Here is a 21641-nt window from a genome sequence, read left to right as displayed (position 1 = left end):
GTTTTTTTATTTTTTATTTTTTATTCCTGATAGGATCAAACTTTTATTTTTGGTCGTGAATTAAATTTGGGCCAGTAATTATGTTGTCTTACAAATTAAGCCTGATCAGGCTGGCCGGGCTAGGTCTAATTGAACTCCATAATCTCAGTCTCAGCCCAAAACGTTTGATCCCATAGGCTTCTAGGCCCTATTCCTTTTGGGCGTTGAGTAGAGTAGGGTACCGACGACGTCGTATTGCTAGATAATTCATCTCTCACTATATAATCTCTACGATGCTCCTAGTCCTAGCAGCTGCTCTTTCTTACTCTTAAACCCTAATCTGTGTGTCCCCTTTTTCGTCTCAGCAAAAACCCTAGCCCTCTCCTCTCCTCGCACCAATCATCCGCACCGAAATGGTACTCTCTCTCTATCTCTCTGCTCTGTGAGAGTAATTTGATATACGATCTGGTCGTTGCTTATGCGTATTTCTTATTTTCTTTTTGCAGACAGGAGAGGCAGTGAATTCGAAGGCGTACCCTTTGGCCGATTCTCAGCTCACAATCACAATTCTGGACCTTATTCAACAAGCCGCCCACTACAAGCAGCTCAAGAAGGGCGCTAATGAAGGTCTCTGCTTTCTCACCATTTTGATTGCTGTTTCCTTTGTACTTTTTAGAAACTTGTATTTGCTTTCTAATACTGGGGATGAAATAGCAAGGTGCTAGAGAAGGATCCGTTTTATATTTGGTTTTTGGGTCAGTTTGTTTTGTTTTATTGATTTTGGTTTACTTGTTATAATGGGGTTTCAGCTACGAAGACACTGAACAGGGGTATTTCTGAGTTCGTAGTCATGGCTGCCGACACCGAGCCGCTTGAGATCCTTCTCCATCTTCCGCTGCTTGCTGAAGATAAGGTAGTTTTTTATATTCTTAATCACGGAGAAGGAAAATTTACTCGTTTTTGAAGTGTTAAATTATTCATGTCATGGGCTTTTCGTGGAATTAACTTTTTGATTCATTTGGGTATATGAGTTTTGCAGATAGTTCCCTTTAATTGATAGTGTTGTAACGTTTTATGATTATGATTTCTTTGTGTAATGTCTGGTTGAAATAAGCTGTTAGGCTTTTGGAATGAGGCAGTGCAAAGAGAGTAAGTGTGAAGATCATTCATGTGGATCTTCAAAAAAAAAACTAGTGGTTTGAATTAGGACCGTTTCCCTCCTTTCTACATTATCCTGAACAGATTTTCTGCCACGATTTCCTCTTTTTCCTGATACGTTTCAATTGCAGGGCAAATAATGGTCCTTTTTCTTCCATTGTGCTAATTTTTCTTGTTTTTATTGCTTGGTTTGACAGTAGAATAATCTGTTTCCTCATAAATCTCATACCTTTGAGGGGTTGGACCCCAAAAATTCACCTTTTTAGGGGGAATACCACCAGGCTGCAAAGTCATGGGATTTCTAAATAACTTTGTCTTTGAAGGTTCTTACATGTAAACAGAGGCGTGGAATGGTAAATATTTCCATCAAGATATACTAATATATTTACAAGGTAAATGGTTTGGGCAAATGACCTGGAAGAAGTATATTTCTGGCTCTAGGTTGGTACATGGTAATAAGCTGTCTTTCTTATTAAAAAGAAAAGAAGAAGGTAGGGCTATTTGTTTCCTTGTATATGGATGTAATGAGTTTTTTTGAAGATATATTATGTGCCAAAAAATGGTCTTTGAAAGCATGTGTGTTAACCTAGGATTTATCATGCTAAGAAATGGCTCCAGACCAGCTTTTTTTTAACCTATTGAATTTATGGATCTTCAATTTTTGTGTGCTTTAGTTGCATCTGCAGCCTTTATTTTGCACTAATGTGGCAGCTAACTTGTTTAATAATTTGGATGCTTTCATTTGCTTTATAAATAACAAAACGGTATATACTTTATTATTGTGGTTCATACTTAATGGTCACTTATATCATTATCATATGCTGTACCTATCCCAAGAAGAAAATACTAATGGATTCTTGAGCTTTTGTTTGTAAGGGTCATTTGGTTTGTGTGTATTTATGGTAGCTTTTTGTGACTTATAACGTGTATTGGTTATGAACTCTGAACTTCTTTAATGTTATTAAGATGCAATTCAATATATTGTGTTGATTCTAGAATGGTTGCTATTGGAATCAGTTTACAAAGTAAAATAATTCATGAGCTGCCTGGCACATGTCATATGCAAATTGCAGTCTTGATTCACAGTAACCATTTCATCCTGGTTGTGCTACTAATGAAGAGGTTTTGATACCTTTCTTGCTTGACTTGAGTTGGGGTCTTGGTTTGAGACGTGCTCCCACCAATCCCTACAATTCTTCCTTCATGTCGAGGACATGGAGCTTGACCTTTTAATTTCGTAGAGCAAAACAGAAAAAAAATTTAAAAATTGAGTTGTAGGATTTTATAGCTTCCTATATAGTTGGTTTTTTCCTTGATTCCTTCAATGTGTTCAGATCCATGTAACAATTCTACTTGAATTTTGCAGAATGTGCCCTATGTATTTGTCAGTTCAAAGCAAGCACTTGGCCGAGCTTGTGGAGTCACCAGACCTGTTATTGCCTGTTCAGTCACCACAAATGAGGGAAGCCAATTGAAATCCCAAATACAACAACTCAAGGTACTCATTGTACTGTTTGCCTTCTTACATGTTATCTTCAATAATGGCTTGTGTTGGCTTTCATTGAATTTGGTCATGGATTCTGAGATTTTGATTGTGAAAATGCAGGATGCCATCGAGAAGCTCTTGATCTGAGTGTTATGGCGTGCATGTTCGGTTCGGTATGATGGGCTTCTTGGATCATAGTGGTCGCTCCTTTAGAGGCTTTGACTGATGAAGTTGTGCTACTAGTGACGTATATTAAGATTTTTAGTTCTGTATTGTGATCAAATACTCTTCAAATTATATTTGCTAGTAGTTTGCAGGAACTCTTTCAACGTGTTTTTAATGTAATTTGTTTGCCTGTCGGCTGCAGTTTAATGGGCCCAATGAGTTTCCTCCCTTTTTTCCCGTTTTATTATTATGAGTAATGCAATACATCTCACTTTTATCTTATTATCTTATTATACTAATGTAGTAGAGTCTAGTAGTCATATTATACTAAGATAAAAGTGGGGTATTGGTGTCATAATATAATTTCTTTTATATTATTGATTCACTTAATTTGATCTATAAGCTTTTCCTAGTCCCGACCCTTCTGAATTACAATCTACAAGTTTTTGGTTTTTTTGGTAGTGTACCTTACAATTTTTTAGCTGGCTTTCTTGTTACCTTTTTGTTTGTGTTTTTATTATATTTTATTTTTTAATCTTGTTGCACGTTTAGGTTTTTGCTTTGGCTTGGCATATTGAAGAATTTGGCACAAATGCCAAAGATATTTGCGGTGAGCACTTTTAAGTGATTAAGTCGATGAAATTTTTCCACCTTGTGAGGTCTCTCCTTCACCTTGTGCATCCTCCACCTTATGCGGCTGCCTGAGAGAGGAGGGATGGAGTTTTTTCCCTTTCTCCTCCCTTTCCCCCTTGTTCTCCTTCCTTTTCTTTCCTGTTTCTCGTGCTTTCCTCCTTTCTTTCTTTCATTTTTAGTCGTTTTCTCCCCTTTTCAGCAGCTCCCATCGCTCCGCCACTGTTGCCGTTCAGCTCCTTCCTATCTTCGCCACAGATCGGCCAAGCCCAGCCTCTACTAGCCACCCATCAACCTTCGCAGCCCCTTACTAGTGTTTCCCGATTTTGTTTTTTTTTTTTTCAGAACCCGATTTGTCAACATCAGGCACTTACTCCATAACACATGCCTCACCATCAAGTTCCATGGCCTTTACGCTTCCTGTCCCAGTCATCAGCATCTCCATCCGGCCAATGCTCAGCGACGCATGTGCCTCACGAGCTCGAGAGTGGATCTCACTCGCGGATGCGTGATCTGCATGCTCCGAAGCTTGGTTGACGCTCCTCCGCTCTGACCTTCGCCCCTACCAATGCTTTGTGGTGTTTTGCTCCTCCATTGCTGACTTGTCGCCATTCGCCCCGCCCTATTATCAACCGCCTCTCATCCGATCCGGTGCTGCTGTTTTGGGTGCTTGTTTTGTTGTAATTTTTAAGTTGTTTTTCTGTAATTTTCGTTTTATTTTGCTGTTTTTCTTGCTTTTTGTGGGTTTTTATTTCCCTGCCATGATATGGTTTGATCTTGAGAAAGAGACTGATGCTGGTGGTCGTCTTTCAACGGCTCCTATTTGGTTATCTGCAGTGTCTACCCTGCAACAACCATTTAACAGTGGTTGTTGCTTTTACCGCAACGGACTCTTCACGGAGTTTCTTTGCAATTTGTACCATTCTGTGCAGCCTTGGAAAATGTCCAACTTGCTTATGGTTTTTTTGGGACCATTGACAATCACCATTGCCTGCTGTTTAGTCTTTTTGGACTAGATCCAGAACTTGTTCCTGTATTTGTACTGCATTTACCATTTGGACTTTGTTGTCGGGTGCCCTCTCCTTTTGTGTTTGATTAATCATGTACCCCCTTTCCCTTGCTTGATTAGAAAAAAAAATAAAAAATAAAAGAAAAAAGAAAAAAAATCGATGAAATATTGTTGGAAGAGTAATCAGGGGTCTTGTGTGGCGGTTTTATCCATCTCTCATATTAGTAGGATGTAATAGAGCTGAGTTGAGATGGGTATTGAAGATTTAAGCTTGGTTTATTTAATCTTCTTGTTTCGAGTATGAGTGCGATTTGAGCTTATCACCACCACGCCTAGATGATATATTTTCGTTTGGCTCATTTATTTTTGGAGTAGTTTAATTAATTTATTGCTTATAAAAAACGAGTACCGTAGTTATTTACATATGTTTGCAAGTCTATGTTAATCATTGCTATTTTGTTGTTGTTAAGTTTATGTCATTTGAGTTAATTAGTTAAATTAATTTGTTATTTATGAACTTATAAAGACTAATTTCATTAATTTGGGATTTGTAACAAATCATATATAATTTTTTTTGGGGAGAGTCCATATACCTTTCCTTAAACTACCATCAAATTGATAATGTGTCTTCCAAACTTTCAATTGTGACAATGCCCTTATGTCCCGCCCAAACTACAAAAAATTGTCAATGTTCCCACATTGATGAAACTACCCTTAGTAAAATAAAAATAAAAAATATTAAAACTTCTAGAAAAAAAATCTAAAACTAAAATAAATAAATCCAAAGGGTGGCAAATTTAATTTTTTTTTTTTTTAAAAAAACATTTTTATAAGAAAAAAATTTAAAAAATCCGATTTCTTTTTTTAATTTTATAAAAATTGAGATTTTTTGTTTTGTTTGATAACTTTTTTAAATAAAAATTTCCAGTTTTAAAAAAATTCACAAATTTTCGTTTAAGAAAATAAAATTTTTCAAACAAAATTAAAAAAAAAAACTCTTTTTTTTTTTTAATAAAAATTTCCGTTTAAAAAAAAAAATCGTTTTAAAAAAAAATTAAAAATTTTCGTTTAAAAAATAATAAAAGAATCGTTCTTTTTAAATTAAAATTTTTCGTCTTTGAATTGATAAGGTTATTTTTGTTTTATTGAGAAATATATAGGGGCATTTTTATCTTTTTGCTAGCTTTGGGAGTGACATTCAGAATGTTATGGTAGTTTGTGAGGACATTGTCACAATTAAAAGTTTGGGGAGATATTGTCAATTGGGTGGTAGCTTGAGGGGGTATGTGGACTTTACCTTTTTTTTATTTTTTATTTTTATTATTATTATTTTTTTATTTATTTAAAAAATATATTGTTTATATTAAAATATTATGACCCTATTTATAAATTAAGGGATCTAATCTTGAGGTTATATATTGTATATCCTTTTAGGATATATGGATGTTCATACATAAACACATCATCTGTCTATTACATTAGAAAGATGAGTTTTTTCATCTCTTTAAATCATTGAAAGAGTTTATTTAATAAATTGAACTAGGGTTAAATTTATAAGAATCGAGCTTGAATTATTCATGAATAATATAACTTATTACTGTTTTTTCGTACAATATCCCATCTTTGCCTTCAATCCTGTCTTTATGTAATCCTTCATTAAAGGAATGGGCTCATTAGAATTTCAAGCTTAATATCTTGAAATGGGTTGATCAACCCTAGAAGACCTAACAAAGTTGATTACAGTTGGTTTTGTTTTTTGTTTTTTTTTTTTGTTTTTTCATTTTTTATCATAGAAATACTAGGCTTTTGGATTAAGCAACATAGTCTCATCCCAAAAAGGACAATTGGAATGTTGTGGCACTAAAAACCAGCAATTGATAATTTGTCTTTTACAATGATTAATTTTCAGTGTTATATCATCAAGTTGTATGACAGTTATATAGCAGTCTACCAAATAACATTATTTAGAGAACAATATATAATGCCTTGTATTTATAGGCGGGGTTGGAAAGATTTTCTCCATATCTAAAGAGGCTTATAAACTAGAGAAAGAATTTGGGTTGGGACTTGAAAGGGTTTGAAGACATTGAGCTATCAAGTTGTGACATATATACTGCTTTGCATTGGTAGTTGGTTAGATTTTCTCTATATCTATGACTATGAGGCTTTGAGCTATCAAGTTGTGACAAGATGGTAAATAAAGTGGCTTCGGAAACTAGAGAAAAGCAATTTGGGTTGGGTTTCAAAGGGTTTGAAGATACTGAGGGGACATACTGCCTTTTCAAGGATATTGAGGGGACAAATTGCCTTGCATTGGTAGGCAGGGTGGGTAAGGTTTTCTTCAGAATAAAACCCAATATTCTTTTAGATCCCGAAATTCATTTACAATTGAATATGTACTAAATTTATTTTTTGATGTACAACAACAAACAGTCAGTCAAAAAGGGGAAAAATAAGCACAAGTACACAGTGTAGAAAATGCTTATTTTGTAGTTTGCAGTAAAAACAAGAAGAGTAAGCATAAATAGAAGTTGAAAAACAAGTTAGTAGAAAATTGGTCTTTTGGTGCTTATCAACCACTGGCACATGACTCATAAATATTTGACAATCCGTACAAGTTGTTGAACTACGTTATGTTCGTAATAGTGAAGTTCAATTTTGAACTTTGTTTTTTCATGATCGGTAAAGTTTTGTGAATAAAACCTGTTTATCCATTGAAAACTATCATTAATTTTAAAAGATTCATGTGCAACTTTAGGATCACGAGTCAAATGAAGAATAAGTAGCTCCGTACCTCATACTCATTAAACTAGCTATTTAATTTTTGTAAATGAGAATCTATTGCAACACAACAAATATGGAAACATTGTTTGATTTCATTTAATATGATATACATAATAATAAGAGTTGTTTTAGTCTCATAAAAATTTTAGGATATCAATAAATTAGATGCCTAAAGCTTTTTCAAAGTATGTTAATTAATGGAATGGGAGTCAAATGATGAATACAAAGGGTGGCGGAGTTATAGTAATCAACTTTAGTAAAAGTTGCCAACAATCTTAACATTCAAGTGGTCGTGCCGGAGTGGTTATCGGGCATGACTAGAAATCATGTGGGCTTTGCCCGCGCAGGTTCGAATCCTGCCGACCACGCTTTTCTACCGTTTTACTGAGATTTTTTAGGCTTTTACCTTTTATTTATTTATTTTAAATTTTTAACTTTTTTAATTGAATATCATTGTCCCTTTACTCTCTTCAATCTTTGATGCATGTCAACGAACTTTTTTTTTTTTTTTTTTTGGGTGTTTTCTCTTTTCGATTGAAAGATAACTAATTTCGTAATATAACTTTTTTTAGTTAAGGTTAATGTTCTTACTTCTTTTGTTATTTTTCTAAAATTATTATTATTATTATTATTATTATTATTATTATTTTGAACATGTCCACACAAGAGGGAGAGGGGGAGATTCAAACTAGTGACCTCCGCTTTATGAGGTGTGGTCCCTAACCAATTGAGTTACCTCTTGAAGACATAATTAATATTATGTTATGATATATAAACTTATCAAATTTATGAACTTAACACCACTTAATTAACAATAGTTTTTACAAATATCGCATTCGATCATAAACCTTCCATAATTTCTAACTTTGATACTTGATTCTGAAAAATTAAACCCAGATATCAAGAAATAAGAGATTGAGGTTTGTTATTTATTTAGTTTAAATGAAATGTTTATGAAATTATCATTTTTGGAGGACTAGATATATTAATATATATACTATACACTAAATTTCACATTTGTGCAACATAAACATAGGATTGGATTAGTTTACAAGCTGAATTAATTCTTGAAGAAGCGAAAGTAAGGCACGAGAAAAAGGTTCCGTCGTCTCACCTAACTCTACATGACGAGTGACACACGGAGATATTATTTTCCTTCGATCAAACACACATTCAAAGTTGTCAGGTGATGTCTCGTCCCACCAAACCTCACACATTGACTAATACATAGAAATATTATTTTCGATCAAAATTATTTTGGATCAAGCAAAATTTGTGTTTGTTTGATTCGTTGTATGTGTCCGTCGTAGGTTTTTCCTTTAGATGATATGTGGAGATTCTTTTTTATTTTTTTTGACATGTCCGCGCGAGAAGGGAGATGAGATTCGAACTAGTGACCTCCGCTTCATTATGCGTGGTTTCAGCTGATTGAGTTATCGCTTGAGGACATTGTAAAGATTCTAAATTTGTTTGATCATTGAATTTATGTTTGTCACCTAGTAAAGCTGGGTAAGCACATTTCCAAGCTCATGTGATCATAAATTGGTCATTACCTTTGCTACGGGTGTTGGAATCGTGCACATCATGACCCCAACTCTCTTTCTAGTGAGCATTCGTGGTCACCTAACAAAGTTGGGTGAGCACATTTTCAAGCTCATGCGATTATAAATTGGTCATAACTTTTGCTACATGTGTTGGAATTGTGCATATAACCCTAATTCGAAAAACTCTTTCTAGCGCATACGTCGTGGTCAGTAAGCAAAGTTGGACGAGAATATATTTTAGCTCAAAATCTATCGTTTTACCCTCAAAACCTTTTTTTTTTTTTACTTGATATCACTTTCACCTTAATTAGCGGGTATTTTATACATTTTATTATTTCCTTAAAAAATAAAATATACATTTTATTGTCTCGGACATTATAAATTCTCAAAATAACACACGTTTGAATTAATGGGACATTCTGACTAATTATCACATATTATCATGTTTGCATTCATGTCCGAACCTGGTTTCGAGCTGAGCATTCTGTCTGATCAGTTCAAAATGTCGTGTTTGCAAGTCCGCTTCAAACAAAACATGCATTTTGACTCAGCTCAAATTGTCCCATTTGCAACCCCGTTGAAACCTAGTTTGGAACAAAGCATTGATTCAGCACTTTTAATCCGTTCTGTCCTACAACAATTACTTTGATTTTTTAATTTTTTTAATTTTTTTAGGTGGAAAAGTTGGCTTACTCCATCGTAAAAGATCAACGACGTCGTTCTCATGGAAGATATCGTTGAAAAAAGTTGCCTTAATTAAATTAGGGTTTGGTCTCCCAAGTCTAGCTCATTCGTAAATGCTATACATTTGACTAATGGTAGCCGCTTGTTTTATTGATGGCTTTTCGACCTCTAAGCAGATATTTTAGAAGTGAATACGACATGCGACAATTTTGTCACAATTATTGAGCACATAAATAAACTATACGTGTCGTCAGGCAAAAAGAATAAACTTTATATATATATATGTTGCCCCCATAACGCATGCGCATGATCTTTGCCTCTGATTGCACATCACTGCGATTCGTATCCCATTTTTCTTGCTTGCCACCAACTTGGGCAAATCTTTTAAGCATGACATGATTCCTCTTTATGTGGACACCTAATGCACACCATTCTGGATAAACACAACCAATCTCATCACCGTGAACCAGATCTTTCCCGCTTCAAATAATTTGGACAACTTTTTCAAGTATAATATGCTAATTAAGGAGCCTTAACACATAGAAACAAGTTATATATTACGATTCTAAGTGTTTCACATGAGTAAAGTATAATTTTAATCATGGGTAGATAGTTTTTTTACAGGTCGGGTTTCAAGAATGAGCTACTTCTATTTGAAATTTGTATCAATTAGTATTAGAGACGCTACCATGTCAAGTATGAGATTGGACATAGATAGCTCGTTGAGTATTAGATCGAATGAGTAGTTGCAACTTTGTGCTTGAGTAACAGAAATGGCGACCAACCTCTCATAAGTCAGTTTTCAAAAGTAAATTTTACTTGAAATTTGTATCATTATAAAATATAGGAGAGACGATGTATGCATCTTGTCCGTCTGTTTATATAAATAATATTATTTTCACATGTAGACGGCATTCTCATTGGAATGAAAAAAGCAAGGAAAATACAAAACCATAGGAGTCACCGGGTTAATAGAGACAAATATAGTGAGGAAAATGAATGTGCCTTGTTGGACTCATCTTACTGGATTTATAATTAATGTATGATGATCATTAATTTATTTAATTACCATCGTCAAAATCTCTTCAGTCCGCCCCCTTAACCATCATTAGTGCTGGCAGCATCTTTGTTTAATGTGCATTTCTTTAGGGTCAAAGTGAAAGCAAGTTAGAAGCTTGATTTTGGCTTCTTAATCATTCGTCCTCGCGGATTGATTTGATCTCTTTCACAAATTGCAAGCCTTTTTGTTGTAAACAAATACAAAATTTAACATTGGGAAGATGACTAACATATCCATGCAGGTCAAGATGACTAATAACTAATAAGGTAGGGGTGACAATTTGTGTTTAAGTGTTGGGTTCGGATTATGTCAAGAGACATAAATAAAAGAGTATATAAATCAACAATAATTTGACTTATTTAATTAAATGGATTAGACCCTTTAACCCTAATTCACTAATTTCATGTTGGGTTCATACCAGTTTGCGGGTTGTATAAAAGATTTACAACTTTAAATGTAATGTATGGGGTTAGACCCATAAATTTTAATTCCCTAATTTCGTATTGAGTCCACAGATCGTGTAAAAAATTACAACCCTATAAACAAGGTCAGGTGCATACAAGTGAAGAAATATATATGTTATATGGTTTTATTCTTTTATTTATTTATTTTTCTTTCTTTCTAATCTACACGGTTTTATATTTTGGCAACATCTTGTAAAACATTATGAAGTAATGGATTCAGTACTATGCCCAAATAAAATCAACATTAATTGAAGATGCTTCTGAACTCTCAATTTCTTATGCGACATCATATATGTAAGTAGGTGAAACAAAATAAAATTTCAACTATAAAATATATAGCTCTTGTCCATTTCAAGTAAAATAAAGAGGATCTGGTCCACCGTGAGGCCCTCCGGGGGTGGCATTGTCACCCTAGGGTCTTTTGTGGGTGGCCGGCCACCCATTGGGGTGGTCGGCTACATGATATTTTGTTTATTTTATTTTTATTTTTAAGTTTGAGAGAAGAGAACAAAAATAGTTTTTTTTGGAAAACTTTTTCATTTCCCTTATGAATAGCTATTCCTCTCATTTTTTTTTTAGAGGAATAGCTATTCTTGTGTGTAAAGGATTGTTGATTCTTATGGGAATAGCTATTCTTAGAAATATACTATTACCAAATAAAAGAATAACTATTCCATAGGAATAGCTATAGCCATTTCATTTTAAGAGTCTATTTTGCAAACCAAACGAGCCATAAAGGTTATTCTAAACACTATGCGGACTGTGGTGATACTAATTCCATTTGGTGCCGTAGGATGGAAGAAGGAAGAAGAAATAGTCAAACAGAAGACAAATTGGGAAATAAATGATTAAATGTTTTGAAAACCTTGATGCCAAAAGTTTGTTTTTTCACACCAAACCATAATTGCGAATCATTCATACCAATTCCATCATGTCGTTTTTTCCATTTCAGATTCAAACAACAAGCACTTTTCTTTTATTGAGAATTATCTTCTTTTCTTCTTCCTCCAAAGGACCGAAGCCAAGAGAATATTTACACAGTTTTTATGTTGGCCCTCCTTTACGCTTGAAGCATTCATGTACAGAGACATATATATGTAGGCGTATGGCCGGCAATTTTTAATTTTACCCCCATATTCGATTAGAATTAATAAAAAATTATTGGGTTATGATTGAAAAATTTGACTTAATTAAATGGGTTCAATTATAGTTGTTAAAAAATTTATAATATTTCTCAGAACTGGTGAGATGCGAAAAATTAAGAAGAACGCAAAAACAAGTAATTACAAACACAAATATTTATGTGTTTCATCACTAAGGGTTACGTCAATAGAGTTTTAATGAGGTTTTCACTATTTCGAGAGACACAATATAGGTGTCATCAATTACATCTGTACAAAACTCTCCCGTTAGAAGTGACTATAAATACAACCCCTAACTTGGTCAAAACACCAAAACGGGCCAAGCTTTTGCTCCATGGATTAAAGGCATGTGTGAGATTGCGTTTGAGGGGCCTAAAATTACTTTTCATACTTAAAAAGTCCGTTTGAAGAAAAAAACACTTGTTTGGTAAAAAAATTAAAAGCGCTTTTAAGGGTCTAAAAAGCCTAAAAATGACTAAAACGGACTTTTCGCAAAAACTAAAAAATGTAGCTTTTGGCCAAAAGCTCTTTTTGACTTAAAAGCTCTATTTCTCAAACGCAATCCCAGATATGCTCTAAGCCTCATAATATCTCATTTAAACTGTAATGCTTTAAATGTCGAACCAGCTCCAGCGAGTCAGATACAAAAACCAAGCTATACATATATAACCTAACAGTGGTTGACCTAAATAGTCTTATATCAATACATCAGCATAACTTGAATCCAACACACAATATTTAGGATAAATAATTTTTAACACCACTCACAACCTCGATCAATACGAAATTACCAAATTAGTATTAAAGGATCTGACACAATAAATTAAATTCATCGAATAAATATTGATCTATATAACCTTATATTTTCGTCTTGTCACTAAGTGTATTCATAATAAAGACATAAATTTGATAAATTTCTATCCTTATGTAGGCCCCGTACGTGTCTATTGGAACTTTTCAGTCGATGCGATTGATGTGATAATTGTTAAGAGACAGAAGAGGAGTTAAACAAATCGTCGGATGCACATTGTGTGTTCGTGGAAGGAAGGGGGAGGAGTTGTTGGACCACAGAGGGATTGTGAGGTTATGGCCATATTTTAGGTATTGTTTGGCTTTTTTCTCTTCCCGAGTTCAGTGGGGGATTTCTTTTCCACGTTACATGTTTGCTTTAGTGCTTAATGGCCGGTGGGTATATGATTATATGGTACAGCTTTGTGGTGGCAGTTGGTACCTGCGCAGGTGAAGAGCACATGGATCAATGTTTTGGAGTGTTTGTCAACTCTTTATATATTATGATGAGTTAACAATGATTTTGTTCAACCCCATTTCTCAATCATTTCCTTGTTCAATCTCACTGTCTGATATGCACTCCAAATGGATTTTTTACGTGCCGGCCTCACTTTACCATCATTGTTAACAATTTTTTTTTTTTTTTTTTGGATAAATACAAATTTATTGAGAAAACTTAACAAGAACAAATTAAAACATTTCCAAGTACCTCCTCAAAGACAGGATAACCTAAAAGTTTGTGGGGGCTACACAAACAAGCACCCACGAGTGAGGTAAACATGGACGTGCAAAACTAAAAGATTACATCTGAAAAATTCTAATACTTAATTAGAGAATGATTAACGGGAAAATTATGAGCACTCTTAAAAGAGTTGACTTTGGATCTAACTTATAACATAATGTTGTTACTGTGCATAACAATGATAAATAATATGGAATCGAAAAGAGAGAGATCAAGAGACACAAATTTATGTAGTTCGGTAATGTAACTACGTCCACAGGAGAGTACGGCTATATTATATTATTTAATGATTTAGGGTTACAACATAACATATTTATAGGAAAACCCTAATTGTAAGTATTTTAGAAAACTCCAAAATACTCCTCACAACTTATTTGTCAACAAGCCCACAAAAACTTAATTACACTCGATGGGCGAGTAGTTTCAATATTACTCTTTATGCCTGATAGAATATGAGCCACTTATTCCAATACATCATCTTTGAAACAATGCACTTGGAATTTAGATTTCTTTTCTGAAACAATTTGGCATTTCGCTCACGCCATAGAGCATATGTTGTAGCAGTCATCATAATTCTAACTACAATGGAGACATAATATTTGCGTCCGAAGCGAGAGGCCATCCACCGAATAAACCCTCCTGGTTCCTAGCTATGAGCCTAAGGAATATTACATATATTCCAATGATTATACCAAATACTTTTTGAAAATATGCAACAAATAAAAAGATAGTCAATATTCTCCTCAACCGACCCATATAAAACACATTTCATCTCTAGCCAATAGCGACCAGTGTATCTTGGTATACAACATTCTTCTAATTACAAGACATAGAATAAAAGTGGGGTGATAGAATAATTTTAGAGAAAAATATAATTTAGCCCTTCAAACTACTAGCCATTTCTATTTTAGCCTCCTAATGTTCAAAAATTGATAAAGTAGCTTCCCAAACTACCAAACAGTTGCAATTTAGCCACTCTGTTAGTCACTACCATCAAATAGGATGAAAAATTCAAAACTATGTCGTTTTGGCAAGGTTAAGTTACTAAAATGTCATTTTGAAAAAAAAAAAAGATCATTTTAAAAAATGCCTCCAAAACGACAACATCATTTTAAGGAAGGAAAAAAAAAAAAAAAAAAAAAAAAGAAAAAAAGAAAGAAAGTCGGTGGTTTTGCCACCCCATAGGCCATGGGGGTGGCCGGGGAGCCACCCCCAACCACCCCCACAGGCATGGGGGCGGCCCGGCCATAGGCCTGGGGGTGGCCATGGGGTGGCTGCCCAGCCATCCCAACAAGCTTGGGGTGGCCACCCCCATGGCTTGGGGGTGGCTCGCCAGCCACTCTAGCTTGTCCTCACTCTAATACACGGCCAAAGGGTGTTCTCCTTGTGTATTTAGGTCAAGCCCAATAAAGGATAATAATAAGCTTAAGAAGGGACTTAAAGGAAAAATAAATCTAGCTTCAATAGGCTTATGACACTTGTCATTTTATGACTTATCATAAGCACTATTAATTACAATTTATCTCACTAAAAAACTGTATTGCACTCTAGTATTTATTTAGATTTTCAAAACTCTAGTGACTTCTTATATATAATTACATTTGACTCATCCATAAAATATTCATAGTCGAATTAAAGTCATAAATAAACTCTCACTTTAATTAATTATCTTTTAATCCCTGAGTATCCAATTTAATATCTTGATTATTGTTGTAATCTTGAAATAATATTTCATTTAGTTTATTTAGTTTTAGCAACTCTTCACTTAAAAAAAAATAGTTTTAGTAACTCTTTATTAAAATGCTTAAGCCCAAGATTCAGAATACTCGATCAATTCCTGTTAAATTACTTAAAGGGATATTTCATACCTCTTTGATCAAAATCAAAGGATTATGGATTCTATCTTTAAAAGTAGTTTTCCCACAACGATAAATGTGATCACCCAACACATTGAGAATTTGACCTTGAAAAATCTCTCCTAAATGTATCAAAGTAGTCTCTACTTCACATTTCTCTCAAGATTGAGAGTCAACGCTATAAACAGTTGTGAATTCAAGTTATTCATATTGACAGTAGATATATAGAATAGCAACTCATGTGATTCGTTTAGTGCTTGTATCCACAACAACATATCAATCAGAATTCTCTACTTTCATAATTAAGATAGATCATCATGATTGATATGCTATAATCTTATCAAATGTAATGTTCAATTCCATTACTGACTACAAACTATATTTATAAGTTACAAAGTTTATGACTTAGAATTTCTGTGTGATGATCTTATTAAAACACCGTACCTAAGCTATAGTCAATATAACTTAAGGGCCACACACACATATATATATACAATATATATCAAATAATATGCCAAATGTTCTCATATAATTCAGAATATAAACAACTTTATTAATAAACCAAAATATCACGCGCACACACACACACACACACATATACAATATATATCAAATAATATGCCAAATGTTCTCATATAATTCAGAATATAAACAAATTTATTAATAAACCAAATTATCATTAAAAAAAAAAAGCTTATAGGGCATAAACCCTAACAAAAACACAACTGAGGACCATCAACCAAGTCACCTTATCCCGAATAATGCCTCTAAGATCCAAATCTTCTTGCAAAGGCAAGAGCAATCCGTTAGAATCTTAATAGGGAAGGCGTGTCGTCGGCGCGTGAATGAGTGCGAGATGCATGGATTGATGGACAGGAACTTCTAGCGTGGGTGGAGGCTTTTGGCGGCACACTAGTGTGATGCATGGACTAGCTGATAGGAACCTTAGGTGGCGCGTGAGAGAGTGTGAGAGGTCCTTTTGGGCTGATATTTGTGTCGTTGTGTAGATCAGGTTTGAAGCTTCCGATCCGTATGATGATCATTTTGAAAGAACACTTGGAAGGTTGAGATCTAACGAAGGTACTGACTGAATGGCTTTCCGGAACGTCAATCAGAACTCTGGAGGAGTCACTAACATGAAGAACAACGAAAAAATTGAAAGAGAACGTTGAAGTCCCCAGGAAAGTGGCTGGCTCTCTCATACCATATTAAATAAGCACTTATTCCAAAATCTTAAACTGATAGAAATATGTGAATTTAATAATTTAATTTATATTCTAATACTTTCCTTGATCATGTGTGGGCTTAAACTATCACATAATAAATAAGCCTCAACACGTAAAATATTTAATTGAAATAAGAGGTGAATGGTGGAAATAAGGTTTAAATTCATAACTTTTGCTTTGATACCATGTTACATCATTACTTATCCCAAAAATTTAAACTTATGCGAACAGGTGAATTGAATCATTTAATTCTTATTTTAAAAATTATGATGCCCGTAGAGAGACAAAGGAGAAAAATAAAAGGTGGAGGTTTTGCTTGTGGGGTAGCTAGCAAAAGCACTTAGAATGCCTATAGGTTGCTGTGGATCACAACCTTTGTAACCGAAACATATGTATCCTACCACAAATTTGTTATGCGTGCCTTGAAAGTTATGGTGGGACCCAACCAGTTTTGGTTTGTTTTACAAGTTTGTCTTGTACTTGGATTCCTTTCCTAGTTGGAGTTGGAATGCTTGTCCCACACTTATTGGGATTCCTCTTGGCTCTTGGAGATTTCCACCGACTTTGCCTAGTATATAAAGGCATGAGCTCTTTATGTTTTTGTGTGCCAAAAAGCAATTGAGAGAAAGAAAAGGTGAGAGCAAGAAAAGAGAGAGTTTGTTTTTCCCTTTTTGTTATTATTCTCCTTTGGGCAAAGTGAGAATTGAGTGTATTTGGGGCTTTTGGTTTGAGTGGTTTTCTCACCCTGTTACTCTCTTGTACTCATCTTTTGATAGTGAATTTTCTCTGGGTCGTCTCCGCCAGTGGATGTAGGCTTGTTAAGCCGAACCACTTAAATCTTTGTGTCGTGTGTGATTGCTTATCTTTATTATTCCGCATTCTTTTATTTTTCGCATCTCACGGGTCTTGGAAAATAGGATTAATTTCCTAACAACTGGTATCAGAGCTGTTGGTTCGAGTGGGAGCGATGGCAGGTGAAGAAGGAAAGATGGGAATCGAGAAATTCGACGGCAAAGATTTTAGGTATTGGAAGGTACGGATTGAAGATATTCTTTATGGGAAGGTTCTTCATCAACCTCTTCTGGAAGAACAACCCGACGACATGTATGATAGCGAGTGGGCTTTGCTTGATCGTAAAGCCCTAGCAGTTATCAGGTTATCTCTGTCAAAATCAGTTGCACACAACTTTGTAAAGGAGAAGACCACAACAAGTCTAATGAAGGCTTTGTCAAGCATGTATGAGAAGCCTTCGGCTAACAACAAGGTGCATCTGATAAAGAAATTGTTCAACTTAAAGATGGCGGAAGGAGCTTCGGTGGCACATCATCTCAATGAGTTCAACACCATTACAAATCAATAGTCCTCAGTGGAAATTAATTTTGATGATGAGGTTCGTACGTTGATCGTCTTGGCATCTTTGCCAAATAGCTGGGAAGCAGTGAGGATGGCTGTGAGTAACTCTGTAGGAAAGAGTAAACTGAGCTATGAAGACGTCAAGGATTTGATTCTCAGTGAAGAAGTTCGCAGAAGAGATGCGGGTGAAGCCTCTTGTTCTGGTGCTGCTTTAAACCTTGAGACTCGGGGCAGAGGACAAGACAGAAACTCTGTGAGGGGCAGATCTAAGTCCAGGAAGGGTAGGAGCAAATCCAGGTTTGGACGACAACCTGAGTGTTGGAACTGTGGCAAGACAGGCCACTTCAAGAAGAACTGCAGAGAGTTGAAGAAGAAGACCGAAAATGACGCCGCAAATGTCGTGGCAACAGAAGAAGTGCACGATGCCCTACTTCTATCTGTTGATAGTTCTCTTGATTCTTGGGTCTTGGACTCAGGAGCTTATTTTCACACTGCACCGATCCGTGAAGTTCTAAAAAATTATGTGGCTGGAGATTTTGGGAAGGTGTACTTGGTTGATGGAACGGCGCTGAATGTTGTAGGTATAGGAAATGTTTGCATTAGAGTCCATAGTGACTCGGTATGGAAGCTGCAAAATGTCAGGCATATCCCAGAGTTGAAAAAGAACCTGATTTTAGTAAGACAGCTTGATGATGAAGGGCATTCAATTCATTTCCACGGTGGAAAGTGGAAGGTCAGCAAGGGAGTCAGGATTTTGGCTCGTGGTCATAAGACGGGCACTCTCTATATGACGACGAACAACAGGGATACAATTGCTGTTACAGATGCAGGTGCTGACTCAAAATTATGGCATCTAAGGCTTGGGCACATGAGCGAAAAAGGGATGAAGGTACTTCTATCAAAGGGGAAACTACTAGAGTTGAAGTCAGTTAAGTCTGATTTGTGTGAAGGCTGTATCCTAGGAAAGCAGAAGAAGGTGAGTTTCGCGAAGGTTGGTAGAACACCAAAGCCGGGAAAGCTGGAGTTGGTACACACAGATTTATGGGGTCCCGCACCAGTGGCATCTCTTGGAGGCTCGCGGTATTACATCACATTTATTGATGACTCAAGCAGGAAGGTAGGGTTTACTTCTTAAAGCTTAAATCTGATGTATTTGAAGTTTTTAAGAAGTGGAAGGTCATGGTAGAGACAGAAACTGGTCTGAAATTGAAGTGTCTAAGATCAGACAATGGGGGAGAATACGAAGACAGGGGTTTCAAACAGTTTTGTGCAGTGAATGGGATTAGAATGGAAAAGACTATCCTAGGGACACCACAACAGAATGGCGTGGCTGTGCGCATGAACAGGACCCTCAATGAGCGTGCAAGAAGTATGAGGTTGCATGCTGGACTACCGAAAACTTTCTGGGCGGATGCAGTAAGCACTTTTGCTTACTTGATAAACAGAGGACCATCAGTTCCTTTGGGCCACAGACTACCTGAAGAAGTTTGGAGTGGAAAGGAGGTAAATCTTTCTCACTTGAAAGTTTTTGGTTGTGTTTCGTATGTCTATATTGAATCTGATGCTCGTAGCAAGCTATATGCTAAGTCTAGAAAATGTTATTTCATTGGCTATGGGGATGAGACATTCGGGTATAGGTTTTGGGATGATCAAAACCGGAAGATTATTAGAAGTAGAAATGTTACTTTTAATGAAATGGCTGTGTATAAGAATAATTTAAGTGCAGAACCAGTAAGTACAAAGTCAGAGGCTGAGAAGCCTGAATTTATCAACCTAGATGGAATTTCTAAAGGTGCAGCTCAGAGAAAGAATTCAGAAGTTGATAAGGATTTAGAAACTGAAGATGGTCTAGAAGTTGAAGAAACAGTAGATTAAAAGACTGAACAGGGTACACTGACAGTGGCTGTCCGTAGATCTACTAGAACCATTAGATCTCCACAGCGTTTTTCACCCTCCCTATTTCATATTTTGTTAACGGATGGCGGTAAGCCAGAGACGTTTGTTGAAGCCTTGAAGGTTGAAGATTCAATCAAGTGGGAGTTAGCCATGAAGGATGAGATGGACTCATTATTGACTAACCAGACCTGGGAGCTGACTGAGTTGCCAGCAGGTAAAAAGGCTTTGCACAACAAATGGGTGTTTAGAATAAAGGGTGAACATGATGGTAGCAAACGCTACAAGGCAAGATTGGTAGTCAAAGGATTCCAGCAGAAAGAAGGAATTGACTACACAGACATATTCTCTCCGGTGGTGAAGATGACAACCATCAGAATTGTGCTGAGTATTGTGGCGGCGGAGGACTTACATCTAGAGCAGTTTGATGTGAAGACGACCTTCCTTCATGGTGAGTTGGAGGAAGAAATTTATATGCAGCAACCACAGGGATTCACAGTGCAGGGGAATGGGAGTTTAGTGTGCAAACTGAGGAAAAACTTGTATGGGCTGAAACAAGCTCCAAGACAATGGTATAAGAAGTTTGATAGTTTCATGTGTAGTACTGGGTTCACGAGATGCAATGCAGATCATTGCTGCTATGTCAAGAGTCTTAAGAACTCTTACATTATTCTACTTCTGTACGTAGATGATATGCTCATTGTAGGGGTCAGTATGGAAGACATCAACAAGTTGAAGAATTAGCTGTCAAAGCAGTTTGCAATGAAGGATTTGGGTGCTGCTAAACAAATCCTTGGGATGAGAATCATCAGGGACAGGGCCAATAGTACACTGAAGATTTCACAGACAGAATATGTGACGAAGATTCTCAGCAGATTTAGCATGAATGAAGCTAAGTCAGTGAGCACACCCTTGGGGAGTCACTTTAGACTAACCAAGGATCAGTCACTGAAGACGGATCAAGAGAAATCATACATGAGCAAGGTACCTGATGTGGTATTTTTGTGACCAAAAATATCAATTATAAAAATAACCACTCGCAATAGGACGAATCTTTGTAGGATACGGCTATAGAGAGGGTGTCGAACCTCAAGGACTGCAGGGGTTTTATTATCAAAATTCAAAAGATCAAAATTAACTTAATTAAAAAAGGAGAATTGATTTGATTTTCTTTAAAAACTAAAATGCATGAAAATAAAAGAGATTAAAAATAAGAGAGAGAGTGTAGGGTATTGACTTCACCTCTATCCGCACAACAATGGCTAATCATAATTAATCCCAGAAATTCATTTTATGCATGTTATAAATAAACAAGAAACTACCTTATTAAAGAATAAGCATAATCTATCTTCGGTTGGCACGGATCGTCCACCTAACCACTAAGATGCGGTACGACCCGTCTTTCCTAGGTATAAATTATCAAATTCTTTAATAGGATACATACAATCAATGAATAAGTGTAACCCATCTTTGGTTGGCACAGACTGTCTACCTAAATTACACTAAACTAGGGTGTAGTACAATCCGTCTTCCCTAGGCATGGCCTATCAAATCCTATTGATCATATGTCAATTAAACTCATTGTATAACCATCATCCTCATAATCATAGAAAACAAGAATGATTTGATTTCAATAAAAGTAAAATACTTTCCAAGACAGGTGAATAATTTCACAAA

General features: G+C 35.6%; 1 protein-coding gene and 1 non-coding gene across 2 annotated transcripts; both read left to right on the top strand.

Annotated features, from left to right (window-relative positions):
• Nucleotides 1–277: 277 nt before the first annotated feature.
• On the top strand, nucleotides 278–3004 carry LOC132166532 (uncharacterized). Its single transcript, XM_059577361.1, has 5 exons — nucleotides 278–395; nucleotides 486–606; nucleotides 789–892; nucleotides 2504–2635; nucleotides 2744–3004. The coding sequence occupies exons 1-5, from the start codon at nucleotides 393–395 to the stop codon at nucleotides 2768–2770; spliced, it is 387 nt and encodes a 128-aa protein (XP_059433344.1). The 5' UTR covers nucleotides 278–392; the 3' UTR covers nucleotides 2771–3004.
• A 4493-nt stretch (nucleotides 3005–7497) lies between these two features.
• TRNAS-AGA (transfer RNA serine (anticodon AGA)) lies at nucleotides 7498–7579 on the top strand. Its single transcript has one exon. It is a non-coding gene; the product is annotated as a tRNA-Ser (tRNA).
• Nucleotides 7580–21641: the final 14062 nt, after the last annotated feature.

Source organism: Corylus avellana, chromosome ca11 (genome assembly GCF_901000735.1).
Source record: "Corylus avellana chromosome ca11, CavTom2PMs-1.0".
Lineage (NCBI taxonomy): Eukaryota > Viridiplantae > Streptophyta > Magnoliopsida > Fagales > Betulaceae > Corylus > Corylus avellana.
The sequence above is the reverse complement of the archived record's forward strand: the minus strand, read 5'-3'. Positions and strand labels throughout refer to the sequence as shown.

What these genes read in the sequence shown, in the direction of transcription:
- LOC132166532 (XM_059577361.1), top strand. An exon ending in CGCTGCTTGCTGAAGATAAG is followed by an intron (nt 893 to 2,503) that starts GTAGTTTTTTAT and finishes TGAATTTTGCAG; the next exon opens with AATGTGCCCTATGTATTTGT. An exon ending in CCCAAATACAACAACTCAAG is followed by an intron (nt 2,636 to 2,743) that starts GTACTCATTGTA and finishes GTGAAAATGCAG; the next exon opens with GATGCCATCGAGAAGCTCTT.